The 17,727-nt window shown below is 43.0% G+C and overlaps 1 protein-coding gene across 1 annotated transcript in view; it reads left to right on the top strand.

The window, feature by feature from the left end:
• SNX4 (sorting nexin 4) overlaps positions 1-14,718 on the top strand; it is a 76,897-nt gene extending 62,179 nt beyond the window's left edge. The window contains exons 11-14 of the mRNA XM_070406408.1: positions 856-955; positions 5,634-5,779; positions 9,050-9,164; positions 13,559-14,718. Of these exons, the coding sequence (XP_070262509.1) occupies positions 856-955; positions 5,634-5,779; positions 9,050-9,164; positions 13,559-13,606 (409 nt within the window). The 3' untranslated portion in view covers positions 13,607-14,718. The remainder of the gene's footprint in view (positions 1-855; positions 956-5,633; positions 5,780-9,049; positions 9,165-13,558) is intronic.
• Positions 14,719-17,727: the final 3,009 nt, after the last annotated feature.

Here is a 17,727-nt window from a genome sequence, read left to right as displayed (position 1 = left end):
TATGTTCATGGTATATAGTTAAGTAAGAAAAGATGTGGAATCACTTGGGGTTTGTAGATATATACATTTGTAAATGCCTAGCTAAAGTCTGAAAGGATATACACCATCTGTTAACATGGATTGTGTCTGGATAGTGGGATTGGGGGAAAGAGGGTTCTTGAAACTTTTTTTAATTTTGTGCATTCCTGTGTTAAAATTTTTTTTCAGTGAGCAAGGATTACTTTTATGATATTAAAAACTAATAAACATTTCTAAATAAAACAGAATAAAGCTTTGAGATATATTTTTAAAAATACTCAGTTGCTATGTGAGATTATAGCATTAGTTTCTATGTTATATAAAATATTTTATGATGTGATAATTTTGGATGTTTATTTAAAAAAATTTTTTTATTGATTTCAGAGAAGAAGGGAGAGAGAGAGAGAGATAGAGAAACATTAATAACAAGAGAATCATTGATTGGCTGCCTGCTGCACACCACACACTGGGGATCGAGCCCACAACCCAGGCATATGCCCTTGACCGGAATTGAACCCAGGATGCTTCAGTCTGCAGGCTGATGCTCTATCCACTGAGCAGAACGGGCTAGGGCAATTTTAGGTGTTTATTGAAAAAAATTACAAGTATCTAGAAAACAACCTTTTGTTTTAAGGCATATAAAGTTTTTATGCTTGGGTTTTGCTAGATTTAATTTTTAATGTTGGGCAACTATATTTAAACTTGAAAATTCTGGGTACACAATTTCTGACCCTGCTAAGACATTGTGATGCTTCCCCTTTACCCCTGAAAAAATTTTTTAACATGCTAAAAGAGAAGCCATAAAAATTAAATGGTAGTGTTCTTTTTTATCCCTAGGGCTGTGTGCAGGAAACATGAACTTATGCAATATGACTTGGAGATGGCTGCTCAGGACTTAGCATCTAAGAAGCAGCAATGTGAGGAACTGTCAACTGGGGTGAGTGATTTTCCATTTAGGACTCTGGTATTAGTGTAGCAAGCCTTATGTGGCATGAGCTGTCGTTGTACTCCTCAGGATTCCTGTAGCTTTTACAGGGGAATAATTTGTGGGCAACTTTATAATTCTTTGGGTTGTGATCTTGATATAAAAAGATAAGCTATAGTATTATAAGATATTTTGTCAACATTTTGCTCTGTGTAATAAGTGTCATTTCATTTATACTTAAGTCCAAGTGAAAAAACATTATTCTTTGGGATTGAAATAATGACCTTTGTCAAGTTTAATTTTATAAGGTATATTATAGACATTTTAGTTTACTTTTAAAAGCCATACCCAGTCAGAATCAGTATATCTCTCTTTACAAGGAGCTTTTTGTGTATTTGATTCTTGAATGCTTACAGTGAGCACTTGTGAAGAAAATTCCATATCTTATTGTATTAGACTTAGGTCATTTCTATAATCAGCTTTCTACTCCACTACTATCTTATTGGCATAAATTGGCTGTCATAGTGAGTGCACACAATCTATAAGTAATGAAGTAATGACAATGTTACCATTTATAAGTCACTTTATACTAACAAGTACTTTAGTTTCAAAGGTACTTATAGGTACCCACTTGCTATGTGTATGAAAAGCCAAAAATCTATATGGTGAAAGACCTTTGACTGTCAAACAGTAATATAGTAGGCTTAATTTATTTTTAAAACCCAAGGGAAATTCCCAGTCCTTTTACAGGGAGCTTGGTTCTCTACTCCTACATGTGAAGAGAAAAACGTTTCCTTGTGTAAACTCCAGAGATTGAGGAAATGTTAAAGCAGTAAAGCTTAATGCTTGGATTTAGGCATCCTGTTTTATTAAAGACTAGAGGCCCGGTGCACGAATTCATGCATGCGTGGGGTCCCTCCGAGCTGATCAGGACTGTCTTGCCCAGTCCCAATCGGGGATGATCAGAGCTGGCCAGGGGAGGGACTGTGGGCGGTTGGCCAGCCGGGGGGAGGGACCACGGAAGGTTGGCTGGCAGGAGAGGTTGGCTGCACACTGACCACCCGGCTGGCTGAGGGGGAGGGGCCGTGGGAGGTTGTCTGTGGGAGTGCACTGATCACCAGGGGGCAGCTCCTGCATTTAGTGTCTGCCCCCTGGTGGTCATAGTTACCATCTGGTTATAACGGTTGCTTAGGCTTCTATATATATAGACTAGAGGCCCAGTGCACGAAATTCGTGCACGGGTCGGGGAGGGGGTCCCCTCAGCCTGGCCTGCACCTTCTTGCAATCCAGGACCTCTCAGGGATGTCTGACTGCCAGTTTAGGCCTGATCCTGTAATTGGCAGTCAGACATCCCTCTTGCAATCCAGGACTGCTGGCTCCTAACCACTCTGCCTGCCTGCCTCATTGCCCCTAACCACTCACCTGCCTGCCTACCTGATCGCCCCTAACTGCTCCCCTGTCTGCCTGATTGCCCCTGACCGCCTCTGCCTCCGCCCCTGCTTTGGCGGCTTCGTCCGGAAGGTCATTTGGCTGTCTGGTCTAATTAGCATATTATGCTTTTATTATTATAGATACCTAAATTTCACTGTGAGTTATGCAGATTTTATTTTTTATTTTTTATTTTTATTTTTATTTTTTTATTTTTAATTAAATCTTTATTGTTCAGATTATTACATTTGTTCCTCTTTTTTCCCCCCATAACTCCCCTCCTTCCAGCTCCCACCCCACCCTCCACCCTCACTCCCCACCCACTGTGTTCATCCATAGGTGCATGATTTTTGTCCAGTCACTTCCCGCATCTCCCACACCCCTTTTTCCCCCAAGAATAGTCAGTCTATTCCCTTTCTATGTCCCTGATTCTATTATAATCACCAGTTCATTCTGTACATCAGGTTATTTATTCACTTGATTCTTAGATTCATTTGTTGATAGATGCATGTTTGTTGTTCATAATTTGTATCTTTACCTTTTTCTTCTTCTTCCTCTTCTTAAAGGATACCTTTCAGCATTTCATATAATACTGGTTTGGCGGTGATGAACTCCTTTAGCTTTTCCTTATCTGTGAAGCTCTTTATCTGACCTTCAATTCTGAATGATAGCTTTGCTGGATAAAGTAATCTTGGTTGTAGGTTCTTGGCATTCAGCACTTTGAATATTTCTTGCCATTCCCTTCTGGCCTGCAAAGTTTCTGTTGAGAAATCAGCTGACAGTCGTATGGGTATTCCCTTGTAGGTAATTGAGCCTCTTTCTCTTGCTGCTTTTAAGATTTTCTCTTTGTCTTTTGCTCTTGGCATTTTAATGATGATGTGTCTTGGTGTGGTCCTCTTTGGATTCCTTTTGTTTGGGGTTCTCTGCGCTTCTTGGACCTGTAAGTCCATTTCTTTCTCCAGGTGGGGGAAGTTTTCTGCCATTATTTCTTGAAATAGGTTTTCAATATCTTGCTGTCTCTCATCTTCTGGCACTCCAATGACTCTGATATTAGACCGCTTAAAGCTGTCCCAGAGGCTCCTTACACTATCTTCACACTTTCGGATTCTTTTTTCATTTTGCTTTTCCAATTGGGTGTTTTTTGTCGAATCTTTGGTTTGATTATTGTACTCCTCTGGTCTGCTATTGGGTATAATATTCTTTATTTCAGTCCGTGTATGCTTACTTTCTAATTTCTTTATCGTAGCATCGAGGGTCTCATTAGTTTTCGTGAGGCTCTGCACAAATTTATGGCAAGCCCTCAAAATTGCGATTCTTAGCTCCATATCCTCCATTTCTGTCATGTTTCTTTGTCTCCGCATCTTTTATGCTTTCTTGGTGCACCCCCTTGTGGTCTCTGTGCGCAGTCTTGTTCTAGCCAAGCCTTAATTGTTGTAGTTAACACTAGAGGGATTTGACCCCCAGGCCGGCTGGCTATAGGAATCAGCTGTACGGAAAACGTCTGCCTTCTGGGGAGGCGCTAATCCAGCCTTTGCCTGAGGCGATCGGCAAATGGCTGTGCGCAGGCTTTGGGCGGGGCGGGCTCAACAGGGCGGGCGGAGGGAGCAGTTATGGCCACGCTCAGTCCCGTTCCCAGAGGCTCTGCTTCTCAGAACCCCGGCAGCCGCTGCAAACCTCGGAGAGAAAGTTGCCCTCAGGTTCCAACTGATGCCGGATAATCCCGCTTCTCCCGTTTGAGTCTGGGTCCCTAGAGACTCGCCCGGATCTGGAGCCCAGAGTCTGAGACTCACTCCCGACAGAAAACGACAACCGCGCCCTCAACCACCAGCCCGCTTTGCGCGCGCACCTCGGTACCTTTGTATTTTCCACACTGCGCCGCCTCTGAGCCTCGATTTGCTGTTCTCTTTCCTTCTAGTTGTAGAGTCTCTCTTCAGCCAGCCTTCCTGTGGTTCTGGGTGATGTCCGTTCAGTCTATTAGTTGTATTTTTGAAATGGTTGTTTGCGGCAGCGGTCTCCGGTGTTTACCTACGCCGCCATCTTGGTCTCCCCCCGAGTTATGCAGATTTTAAATGTTTCTTTAGTTTGGTTTATTTTCGTTTTTGGTTTCAAAAATATGACCACTAATAAAAAGAAATGACTTGCCTAATAAATACTTTAGCTAGAAGTTTTCCATTTCATTAAGAAGTTCAGTTAGAATTTTACTCTTTTTGTCTTTTCCTTATTATTCCAGTATTAGTAATCATATTAGGAGCCCCTTGTTTTGTAGGCTTATGGTGCTTCTCTCTGATCTAGGGGGAAAATGACAAAAGTTTTCTGTTTCCTTTTTTAAAAAGTTTTTACTTGTAGTAAAATATATATAACATAAAATTTATCATCTTAACCATTTTTAAGTGTACGATTCAGTAGTATAGTAGTAAGAACATGTTGACAACCTCTAGAACACTTTTCATCTTGCAAAATTGAAACTATATCCATTAAACATCAACCGTCAATTTCCCTCTTCCCTCAACCCCTGGCAACCACCATTCTACATTCTTTTTTAATTTTTAAAATTTATTTATTGATTCCGAGAGAGAGAGAGCAACATTAATTTGTTGTTCCACTTATTTATGTATTCATTGGTTGATTCTTGTGTGTGCCCTCACTGGGGATCAAACCCGCAACTTTGGCATATCAGGATGACACTCTAACCCAGCAGTTCTCAACCTGTGGGTCGCGACCCCTTTGGGGGTCGAACGACCCTTTCACAGGGTCGCCTAAGACCATCGGAAAACACATATATAATTACATATTGTTTTTGTGATTAATCACTATGCTTTAATTATGTTCAATTTGTAACAATGAAAATACATCCTGCATATCAGATATTTACATTACGATTCATAACAGTAGCAACATTACAGTTATGAAGTAGCAACGAAAATAATTTTATGGTTGGGGGTCACCACAACATGAGGAACTGTATTAAAGGGTCGCAGCATTAGGAAGGTTGAGAACCACTGCTCTAACCAATCAAGCTACTGAGCCAGAGCTCCTTATTCTACTTTCTGTCTGTGAATCTGACTATCCTAGATACCTCCTATAAGTAGAATTATACAGTATTTGTTTTTGTGACTGCTTATATTCTCTTAGCATAATGTCCTCAAGGTTCATCCATGTTATAGCATGTATCAGAATTTCCTTTCTTTTTATGACTGAATATTTCATTGTATGTATACAGCACATTTTGTTTATTCATTCATTTGTTTCTAAATCCTTTTAGACTGTGAGAACATTTTCTTTGAAGGGAATGACTACCAAGCTCTTCGGTCAAGAAACTCCAGAGCAGAGAGAAGCCAGAATAAAGGTGCTTGAAGAACAAATAAGTGAAGGGGAACAGCAGCTAAAGTCTAAAAATCTGGAAGGCAGGTAAAAATGCTGAGGTGTTTAACAAAGCTAGTCATGTAGATTATATGGTGGATTGTTGCTTTATAACAATCCCAGCTTCATTAGCATCCCTGGATGTGACTATTCTTCTAAAATGTAGTTACTGAATTACTAAGAAATTTGAGTTATCAAAAATATGTTATAGAAACATTTGTTTTAATGTGGGGGGAAGGAAGAAGAAAGTTTCAGCTTCATAATATTTTCCTGCACTTTTTATGTTTCTATCCTTTGCACATTCTCTCTGCCCTTCCTTTTCTGTCATTTAACAAATGCCTGATCAGCCTTCAGTGACCAGCTCTTCTGTTCCTTTGTGAAGCCTTCTCCTATCCACACAGGCTATGTGGCACTTGGTTCCTGCCACTGCAATGTGGTGGTTTTGTACTGGATGGTTAGTTGCTCTGAGTGAGTGTCCTTGGCTAAATTATGAGCCCTTCAAAGCCAGTGATCATGTCTTTTTTCTCTTTATATTTCAACATCTTGCATAGGGCTTGCCATGTAATTACTCCATAAATATTTCTAGAAATTCAGTTTTCAAAGACCTGCCATCACTGTTTGGCTCACTTTCCTTATTGTTTTCATCTGTTAGTCAGTGAGTAGACCACAGCAGACAAAGAGTATATCATTGGTTTGGAGGTGTTTTGAGTAATTTTTAGAACCACTGGCACCAAATAAGTCAAAGTAATCTTCCATGAATAGAGTTAGATAAACAAAAACTTGTCAGAATTTTTTGCAACTGTAGTTGTCATTTAAAGCAGTACATGATTAATGTGATACATACTCCATCCTGGCAAAAAGAGTATACACTTTCCAGTGACCCAGGCAGGCAACTTCAAGTGGCATCTATATCTGTTTTATAGGAATAACTAGAGGCCCAGGGTGGGGTCTCTTGGCCTGGCCAGCAATCTAGGCTATAAGGGGGGCTGGCCGGGGGGAGGGGCTGCGGGAGATTGGCAGGCTGGCCCCCTAGATCGGGGCCATTGGGGGGCTGGTCAGCCAGGGGAAGGGGCCTCGGGAGGTTGGCCATGGGAGTGTACTGACCACCAGGGGGCAACTCCTGCATTGAGCGTCTGCCCCCTGGTGGTCAGTGCCTGTTTTAGCGACTTGACTGGTTCTTCGATTGTAACGGTCACTTAAGCTTTTATATATATACACTAGTAGCCCGATGCACAAAATTCGTGCATGAGGGGTGTCCCTCACCCCGGCCTGCAACAATGCTAGCATCCCTCACCGCGGACTCTGGCCCGAGGCCCCTGGCCTCCCCTCCCTCCACGCATCTGGGGCGCAGACTGTGGCCTGAGGCCCCTCCCCTTCTTCAGCGTGAACTCCAGCCCGAGGCTCCTCCCCTCCTCTCCCTCTGCCCACCCGGGGCGTGGATTCCAGCCGAGGCCCCTGCCCTCCCCTCTCTTCACCCAGCCAAGCACACATGTTCAGCTTTAGAAGTTATTTACTTACTGATGGTTAGTAAATAACTTCTAAAGCTGAACGCATCGCCGAGAGCCCAGCATTCCTCGCCAGGGACTCCGGCCCCAGGCCCCTCCCCTCCCCTCCTTTGACTCGGACTCTGGGCTGGCGTCGCAGCAAGCCCAGCATCCCTCGCCGTGGACTCCGGCCCAAGGCCCCTGCCCTCCCTTTTCTCTGCGTGTCCGGGGTGCAGACATTGGACTCGTGTCGCCGTGAGCCCAGCATCCCTCGCTGCGGACTCAGGCACGAGGCCCCTGCCCTCCCCTCCCTCCGAGCGTTCGGGGCGCAGACTCTGGCCCGGGGCCCCTCTCCTCCCCTCCTTCAATGTGGACTGCAGCCCGAGGCCCCTGCCCTTCCCCCCCTCCGCCCAGCTGGGGAGCGGACGCTGGGCATCCCTGGAGGCAGACTCCACGAGCCCAGTGTTCCTCACCATGGACTCCGGCCTGAGGCCCCTCCCCTCCCCTCCCTCCGCTGGCAGGGGTGCAGACCCGGGGCATTCCTTGAAGCGGACTCCGGCCGGAGGTCCCACCCCTCCCCTCCCTCCACGCAGCCGGTCCAGATGCTGGGCTTGCGTTGCCTGGGCAACACCGCCAGCATCCCATCCCGGCCACTTATGGGCGCTGCCATCTTTGTCGTGGGGTGACGGTTAACGAAAGTCCCTGGAGGCCGAGGGCGTGGCTAGGCATGGATGGCCGCACCTCCCCGACCAGCAAAAGTCCCGGGAGCCCGCAGGCATGGCTATGGCCTTGCCTCCCTGGGCCGGTGAAAGCCCTGGGAGCCCGTGGTCACGGCCGCCATCGCCTCCTGGGGCGGTTAACACCTGCGTATGCAAATTAACTGCCATCTTTGTTGGATAATTTGCATAGTCACTCGGATTGGCTGGTGGGCGTGGCTTTAGCATAGCAGAGGGATGGCTAATTTGCATGTTTGTCTATTATTATATAGCACTAGTGTCCCTGTGCACAGACTTCGTGCTCTCGGGCTGGGGTGGTGTCCCCCAGTCTGGCCTGTGCCCTGTCACAGTGCGGGAGCCCTGCAGTCCATCTCCCCAAAGAGGTAGGCCCCACCCACTCATCCGGGTCTCTTTGATAGATTGCCCCAAAGAGGTAGGCCGGAGCCGGGGGAGGCCTGCGGACCTCCACGCGCCTGCGGACCCCTGGCCGGGCCAGGCCCACGGCGGAGGGCCCTCTGTGCGCGCCTGTGGATCCCTGGCCAGGTCCACGGCCAGGTCCCTGACCCTCCAAGTCTCTGTCCACTCACGCCTTCTGCGCACGCAGTCTGCTGATCGGTTGTTACTGTGATGGCGTCCCGAATAATTTGCATATTACCCTATTATTAGTATAGTATAGATTTGAAGCTGAAATTCTTGTGGCAAAAATACAGATTATTAAAATGTAGACAAACATTTGCTTTTTCTCCCATTGTAATTTTTAGGGAGAGAAAAATAGATCTGCCTGGCTGGGCATGGCTTAGTAGTTGAGCGTCGACCTATGAACCAGAAGGTCACAGTTCATTCTCATTTAGACTCGATCCCCAGTTGGGGGATGTGCTCCAGGAGGCAGCCAATCAATGATTCCCTCTCATCATTGATGTTTCTATCTCTGTCTCTCCTCCTCCCTTCCTCTCTGAAATCAATAAAAATATATTTTAAAAAATAGATCTTACACAAGGAAAAGCTTTTTCCTCCATATAGACAAAAACCAACTCAAATGAGAACTGGTTATTTGAATTTATAGAATATAGTTCATCTAATTTAAATAATAATAACAACGATTATGCCTTTTATTTCAGAGAATTTGTGAAAAATGCTTGGGCCGATATTGAACGCTTCAAGGAGCAAAAGAACCGTGATTTAAAGGAGGCTCTCATAAGCTATGCAGTCATGCAGATTAGTATGTGCAAAAAGGTGGGTTTTGGTTTCAGTAAAGATAAAGTGCATCCAGAGTGCTTACAGATTTTTATAAAACTGGCCCTGGCTGGGTTGCTCACTTGGTTAGAGCATCATCCCAATATGCCAAGGTTGCAGGTTCGATCCCCAGTTAGGGCACATACACAAATCACCCAATGAATGTATAAATAAATGGGACAACAAATTGATGTTTCTCTCTATCTTTCTCTCTCTCTCTCATTAATAAACGAAAAAGAAAACAAAACAAAATTTAAACAAACTAATCTTGTTTGAATCAAAGTGTCATTTTCATTTTTAAAGTCTATTCTTCTTCCCTTCCAGAATATTTCCCAATTTATCAACTTAATTTTATTTTTTCCTTTTATTATTTTTTTGTTAATCCTCAGCTGAGGATATTTTTCTGTTGATTTTTACAGAGAGTGGTGGAAGGGAGAGGGAGAGATAGAAATATTGATATGAGACACATCCATTGGTTGCCTCCTGTACACACCCAGACTAGGGCTGGGGAACCTGCAACTGAGATACGTACCCTTGACTGGAATCAAACCCGGGACTCTTCAGTCTTGGAGCCACCCCACAGGAGCTACAGAGCAATTTGCAGATGGCCGCTATTTATGTTGGGCTTGGAAGTGCCCAGGAAAGGCCAAGCTGTGAAGCAAGGCAGGCTGGTGCTAATACCAGGTCTTGGCCTCTTGTTGATAAGGATGGGGCATGCTGATGCCAGCTGCTGCTTGTTTGAGAGAGTTTAGAAAAGTCTGAAGTCTGAGCCAGGACAGGCCATTCATATCTGCAAACAGCTTGGGTAGAGATGCAAATTGGGTGGGGTCTCAGGGAATCACCAGGGTAGAGCAAACAGTGTGGACCACATTGATGGAAGTTCAGATACAGCTGCTGGTCAGCTCTGTGACAGGGGAGGTCTTGGCATAGAAACAGTGAACCCTGTGAGCATCCCTGTGTGGGAGAAAGCCACCCCCAAGTTCTTGCTCTGATGCCAGACAATCCAGTTACTCCCCATATGTCCTTGGATAACCCCAAACCACTGCCCCAGCACTGGAGCTCAGAGGGAACAAGTCCCAGTAAGTCTGGGCATGGACCTTTAAGAGGAACTGCTGGGGCTCCAGCAGCCTGCATGTCAATTCAGCCACAATCACTGGTTTTTACTGCCTGAAGTTATGGGGACTTCTCTTTTCAGCACTGGAACCCTGGGCTGAGAGGTTTGTTATGGAGCTCTTGTTCCTCATGGAAGGCCTCTGCAGCTGAGATATCACTCCCGATTAAAAAAATGCCACATATGGGTGTCAGACCAGCCTGTTCCCCACCTCCACCCCTCCTGGTAGTCTCAATGTGCTTTCTTTTTAATTCTCTAATTGTAGGACTTCTATTCAGCTGGTTCTGAGTGATGGTGGTTCTGCTGTATTTTAGTTGTAATTTTTATGTGGTTGTGGAAAGCGGCGAGTATATGCATTTACCTACACTGCCATGTTGGTTCTCTCCATGTTGGTCAGCCTGTTTGATAGTGAATTTTCTAGTTTGTTGAATCAAGGGGGCTGAGGCTTTTTAAAGAAATACTTGATTGATTTTCAAGTTTATTTTGAAAATTGCCATAAAAACAAAATGTTCATCGAAAAATTTCAAATAATCCAGAAGCATCTTTGCCTCCTGCCCCAAATTCCTGTTAGAAAGCTTACCACTGTTATACCTCATGTGTATCCTTTCAGATGTTTTCGTATATATACAGTCATTTAGAAAATATACACTTTCCTCTTCTCTAACAAAAATGAGATTGCGTTATATGAGCTAGTGTGCAGTGTTTCCAACTGATGTCTCATGGATATCTTATTTTGATAGTGCATAAGCTCTATTTTATCCTTTCTAACAAGAAGTACTCTGTTTATTAGATACTACTTTATCCAGCTAATCTGAGCATTTTAAAGAGTTTTTGTGTGTTTTTAAAATTTTTATTTGCTTTTTGTATCCCATCAAGAAAGAAAAAACTGAAAAGATTCTTGTTTTTTTCCTATTATTTGAAACTTTGATAAATATAGACACATTTTAACATTTAAATATTAAAATACTAGAGGCCTGGTGCATGGATTCTTGCACCGGTGGGGTCCCTCGTCCTGGCCTGCACCCTCTCGCAATATGGGACCCTTCAGGGGATGTTGGACTGCTGGTTTTGGCTGGATCCTTGCAGGCCAGGCTGAGGGACCCCACTGGTGCAAGAATCTGTGCACCGGGCAGGTTTGAGCCGGATCCCCGCAGGCCAGGCCGAGGGACCCCACCAGTGCATGATTGGGGCTGGGGCGGGACTGCGGGAGGGCTCCAGGGCGTGTCCAACCCATCTTGCTCAGTCCCGATTGGCTGGACCCCAGCAGCAAGCTAACCTACTGGTTGGAGCGTCTGCCCCCTGGTGGTCAGTGCATGTCATAGTGACTGGTTGAACGGTCGAACAAACTGTCAGACACTTAGCATATTAGGCTTTTGTTTTTATTATATAGAATTTCTTTTTCATAATTTAGTAGTTTATTAGAGATTATGTATCTTGTTTATTTAAAAACTACTTTTGTTTCTACCACTTCTTTAGATTTTACTGTTACATGTCTACAAACATGCCTTTTTATGTAAGCATGTTAGGTATATTATATCTTACTAGAGGCCCGATGCATGGATTCATGCACCAGTAGGGTCACTCGGCCTGGCCTGTGGGGATCAGTGAACCTCTAAGCCCCTGCAGCCTGGCCTTACCCGCCAGCTCATTGGGCTCCAGCCTACTGTCTGCGTTGATCCCACACAGCACGAAGTAGTGTGTGAAGTGGCAGGCGGCTGGGGACAAGCCCGAGCCTGGGCTGGTCGCTGTGCTGCTTCTGCTCATCCCGGTCCCCCTGTGCCCGCCACCGCCACTGCTTGGGCATGAAGGGGGAGTGTCTGCGGGAGAGGCTTGCACTGTTGCAGCTGTGCTCGCCAGCCATGAGCCTGGTGTCTGGCATTTGTCTTTTAGCTGAGCGGCGCTCCCACTGTGCGAGTACACACCACCAGGGGGCAGCTCTTGTGTTGAGTGTCTGCCCCCTGGTGGTCAGTGTGCGTCATAGCTACTGGCTGGTCGTCTGGTCACTTAGGCTTTTATATATATATAGATGAGAGGCCCGGTGCATGAAAATTCATGCACTGGGGGGGTCCCTCAGCCCAGCCTGCCCCCTCTCACAGTCCAAGAGTCCTCAGGGGATGTCCTACTGACGGCTTCTGTCTGCTCCCCGGGGGGAGCGGGCCTAAGCCGCAGTCTGGCCTCCCTCTGCGGGAGGCCACCGGGCTGATCAGGGGAAGGTGCCGCCCCCATCACCCTGCTGCTGCTGCCACTGCCACTGCTGGCCACCACAGCTGCTGGCCCTCGGCCCTCGCAACACCACGGTGCTTTCATCAACATGGATTCCAGTCCCTTCACCACAAAAAATGACAACTTTCTTTAGGCATTTTCAAGATGTCTTTCATAGGATGTGACATTTCTTTCTTTCTTTTTTATCCTCCCTTAGAATATTTTCCCATTGATTTTTAGAGAGCATGGAAGAGAGAGGGAAAGACAAAGAGAAACATCAATGTGAGAGGGACACATCGATTGTTTGCCTCCTGCATGAGCCCTGACGTGGGCCTGCGGTGCAGCAGCCGCAGGGTCTGCTGATCAGGCCCTGCCTCTCTCTCTGGCCCTCGAAGCAGCTGCGGCGGCTGCTGATCAGGCCCTCCCTGGCACAGGTGCTCGGAGGCCCCTGCCGCAGCCCTGTCCCCGATGCTGCAAGTTCCCGCCCACCTGCACCTGCTGTGCATGCAGCCTGCTGATCTATCGTTATTGTGACGGCATCCCGGACAATTTGCACATTCCTCTATTATTAGTACAGGTTAGCTTTGTACTTAGTAGCTTGCCAGAACCATTGAGAGGGATTCAGTAATTTAGTACATAATTGGTTTCTATCAAAACATCAGTTAATAGAGTAATAATTTAATAATTCATTAATTTATATTTAATTGTTAGACTAATAAGATGTTAGTCTTTTTTTTAATATTATATAGAAAAACTGAATGAAAACGTGTTTGGCTTATAAATAGAAATGATAAGGATATGTGATATGAGTAAATGAGTTTATGTTTTGAACCTTAAAAACTCAGTTTTGAAAAAGAAGTTGTAGGAGTTCTGTCTGCATTTTGAAGAGAGGCTCATACAAATTATTTTCCTACTTTTTTAGACATTCACTTATATTAGCTATTACCAGAAAGTGTCATAGTTGCTGGACTTGTTAATTATTCCAAAAAGCAAAATATAGCATACCAGGAAGCCAAATACGTGGGCTTTCAGGATCCTTTCAAATTCACAGTTTAAAGTTCTTTTTATGTTTGCTTCTAAGGGAATTCAAGTTTGGACCAATGCTAAGGAATGCTTTAGCAAGATGTAATCCTGTGAAATGAATTTCTCTTCAATCAAAGTGCCCCAAAACAGAAGCACAAGTAAATAAATAATAATTTAAGTTGCTACCCAGTCTACACAAAAATATATGTTGACTAAATTCAGCTGTCTTTAATTTGATTGTAGTTGTATTTATATAGCACAAAAGGATGTATTTTAATGAAGATTAAATATTATAATTTGAGGTTTTGGGGACTGGTGCTGATTCCAAAAAGTTAATTTGATAAAATATACCAACGGATTGTCAGGCTTCTGAACCAATGACTGAGTGTCACGATGTTGGGTAATTTCTAGATGTTCATTTTAATTCCAGCTATTTTAGATCTGTTCATGTAGAGAGTTTTTCCCTAAGATTGAATTCCTATCTTTCCTTGGTAAGACTCACTGATCTGTTGTAGGGGGTTATTTTTTCTTGCCTTATAGTTGAGCTGTTTGCTTTGACAAAGCTCAGCAGAAACTTAGTGTGCAATCTAAGATTTTCTCTCACATTCATTGATGCCCCCTATAACATTTGCATACACTAGAAAATGCCTTTAATTTGTGTTTTACCAGAATTTTGATACTGGTCAGAAATTTTATACTGCCAACAAAGAAGACTGAACTTCTCAGATATATAACGGAATACGTTGTTATGATCTAGGAACTGCTATAATAGAATTGTGTATGTTACATAAAAGCATTAAATTCTTCTCAAATAATTCCTAACCTCAGTGATGAGCCTAAATTTACTCTGCTTGGCTCTCTACACATGGCATTTCAGGGTACAAAATGTATGTAGCATTTCAGTGTATGAGATATATGTAGTGCACATATGTGTTCGTATCTTCATTATTAGCATCCTTCTTTCCTATTGCTTGGCTGTAATTTTTGTAAAGGTAAATTATATTGTTTTTTGATGTGTTTTTGTGGTATATGTTCAGAAGCCAAGCACCCTCAGTTTGCTAGCTTTGCAGAACCTTTGATGTCTCATTAGTAATTATGTAAAAAAAAAAATTCCCCAGTACTGTTCAACATTTGACTTTTTTTACGTGTTCAAAATGTTACTGGATTTTTGTGCTGTTTGCCAAACTTATACAATAAATAAATGAAGTATTGTGCTGATTTTCATACGATTTCTATTGTTTTAATAAAGTGATCTATACATATTAGTAGCTGATGCCCTGTGAAAAAATAATACATGCCATACTATGTTTTGAAGTGTTTAGTTATATAAATTTGTCTTATGGCAAAACGTTGGGTTTTAAAAAATATATATTGAAATGAGATGATGTTTTAAATTTTACTTATTTTTTAAAGAGAAAATTGTTAGAAGCAAAAGTTATCTTTCATTCCATTGAATTATATCATCTCTTGACTCATGAACTTAAGTAGCTTTCCATTTGGCATTTAAAAATCAAAAGCCTCCCCACTCCCCACAACCCCCTCCCCTGCCCCCAACTAACCTGGTGCTAATGTAAAATGTATTCAATTGTTTCCTGCTAGCTGACTTAATTTGTTTCTTTTTGGTGTTGTTGTTAATCTTCATTCAAAGATATTTTTTTCCATTGATTTTTTTTTAAAGGGAGGGAGGGAGGGAGGGGGAGAGAGAAAGAGAGAGAGAGAGAGAGAGAGAGAGAGAGAGAGAGAGAGAAACATCTATGTGGGAGACACATTGATTGGTTGCCTCTGGAATGTGCCCAGACCACAGCCAGCTGGGATCAACCTGCAACCCAGGTACCAGGTATGTGCCCTTCACCAGGAATTGAGACCCTTTGGTGCATGGGCTGACGCTCCAACCACAGAGCCACACCTGCCAGGGCTAGCTGACTTAATTTGATAATGCCATTGTTACTTATGATTTCAAAGATGAATTAGGAAAAATATTTTATTATGTTCTCTAAAATATACAGACATTCATTTGGTTGTATGTATATTTAACTAGGTATATCTTGACTTGGATTGATTTTGAAAAATTCTTATCACAATCATTCCTTTTTAAAAAAACTCTCTTAAAGGAGTTTTATGATGGATATGATTTTTGGTACTATCCACAATAAGGATAAAGAAAATAAAATACATATGCAGTAACACTTTTGGTATTTAAAAATTAGGACTCAAAATGAATTATGAAAAGGGGGTGGAGTGTTAGATTTCCAAAGGTAAATATAAAAAGATAGTATAAGCAGTAACTAAAGAAAAATTATTCATTACATTAATTGAAATACTTAGTAACAAGAAGATTCCATCTTGACAGTGTATGCAGTCAAAGCATTAAAATTAACTGAAGTCATACTTTCATTTGCATCCAGAAACTTGAGTATGGATGAATGAGTCACTTGTAATTATAACATAGTATCCAAAACAGGAACTGAGGATTTTTAAAATCTAAGCATCCTTAGAATAAACACACACCCAGCTTGGGATAGAATGAAAAATCCAAGAGTTATGTAACAGCAATGTTAGACTTTCAGCATCCTTATCATCACTCTTTAGATTTATATGCATACTTTCCTTCTGGGTAAACTTTACTGATTCTCCTAAAAAATGTTCACTAAAAAAGATTTAGGAATTTCTTTAAAGTTTGAATAACCATAGAAATTCGATATAATAAAAGCTTAATATGCCTCTTGATCAGACTGTCGCTATGACATGCACTGATCACCAGGGGGCAGACACTCAATGCAGGAGCTGCCCCCAGCCTGTAGGCCCTAGGCCAGCCAAGGTGGGTGCCAGCTGGGGCCCCCCAATATATTTATATATTTGAAAGGAAAAAGAAGCAAGGGAAATATAAACAAATTAAATCCAAAGTAAGTAGAAGAAAGGAAATATTAAAAGAGCAAAAATCAGAGTTAGCACATTGCGGATGGATCACGAGAATTTTCGCTTCATATTACACAGTGTTTTACAAAGTATACTTTAAAAAGATATTAGCTTGTAAGAACATGTAATAAATAACTTCAAAATGCAATGGGTGTTTAATTTTAAAGGGTGTCTTTAACATTTATGTAAAACTAGAGGTCTGGTGCACAAAAATTTGTGCACTTGGGGAGGTCCCTCAGCCCAGCCTATGCCCTCTTGCAGTGTGGGACCCCTCGGAGGATGTCCACCTTCTGGCTTAGGCCTGCTCCCTGGGGGATTGGGCCCAAGCTGGCAGTCAGACATCCCCCCCGGCAGCCCTCGGGGGATGTCCACTTACCAGCAGGGAGCAGACCTAAGCTGCAGTCGAACATCCTTAGTGCTGCTGAGGAGGCGGGAGAGGCTCCCGCCACCACTGCTGTGCTGGCAGCCAGCAGCCTGGCTTGTGGCTGAGCAGAGCTCCCCCTGTGGGAGCGCACTGCATTGAGCATCTGCTCCCTAGTGGTCAGTGTGTGTCATAGTGACCACCAGGGGACAGCTCCTGCATTGAGCATCTGCTCCCTAGTGGTCAGTGTGTGTCATAGTGACCAGTCATTCCCAGTCGTTCTGCTGTTAGGGTCAATTTGCATATTGCCCTTTTATTATATAGGATTTTTTTTTGTACTCATTCAATAGAAACTTATCTGGCCACTAGGTAAAGCTAGCAATAAAACTACTGGTCCACCATGTGTTAACAAAGCCAAAAGTTGGTTCTTTGAGAAGATTAAGTTAAACTTCTAGCAAAACTGGATGAAAAGAGAAAACACAAATTATCCCTATCAGAAATGAAATGGGGGATGTTGTTATAGATCTTACAGACATTAAAAGGATAATACGGAATATTATGGACAACTTTAAACCAATAAATTACATGAAGTCAATGAATTCCTTGAAAAATATAGCCTACTAAAACTGATATAGATGAAGTAGAAAATCTGAATAGCTTTATATCAAAGAAATGTATTATCAAAAATCTTTCTACAAAAGAAAACTCTAAGGTTCAGATGGCTTCATCGGTAAGTTCTAACATAGATTTAAGGAAGAAAAAGCTTTAATTCTACACAGACTTTTAGAAAACGGAAAAGGGAATACTTCTCAATCTTTTTTTACAATTGAGGTAACATTGGTTTATAACATATAAGTTTCAAGTGTACAATATTATACACGATATCTATACTATAGCATGCTCACCATCAAAAGTATCATGTCGCCCTAACCGGTTTGGCTCAGTGGATA

This window comes from Myotis yumanensis, unplaced genomic scaffold, assembly GCF_028538775.1.
Source record: "Myotis yumanensis isolate MYYU_CA2020_CCGP unplaced genomic scaffold, mMyoYum1.0.hap1 SCAF_2, whole genome shotgun sequence".
Taxonomy (NCBI): Eukaryota; Metazoa; Chordata; class Mammalia; order Chiroptera; family Vespertilionidae; genus Myotis; species Myotis yumanensis.
This window is presented reverse-complemented; position numbering and strand designations above follow the sequence as displayed.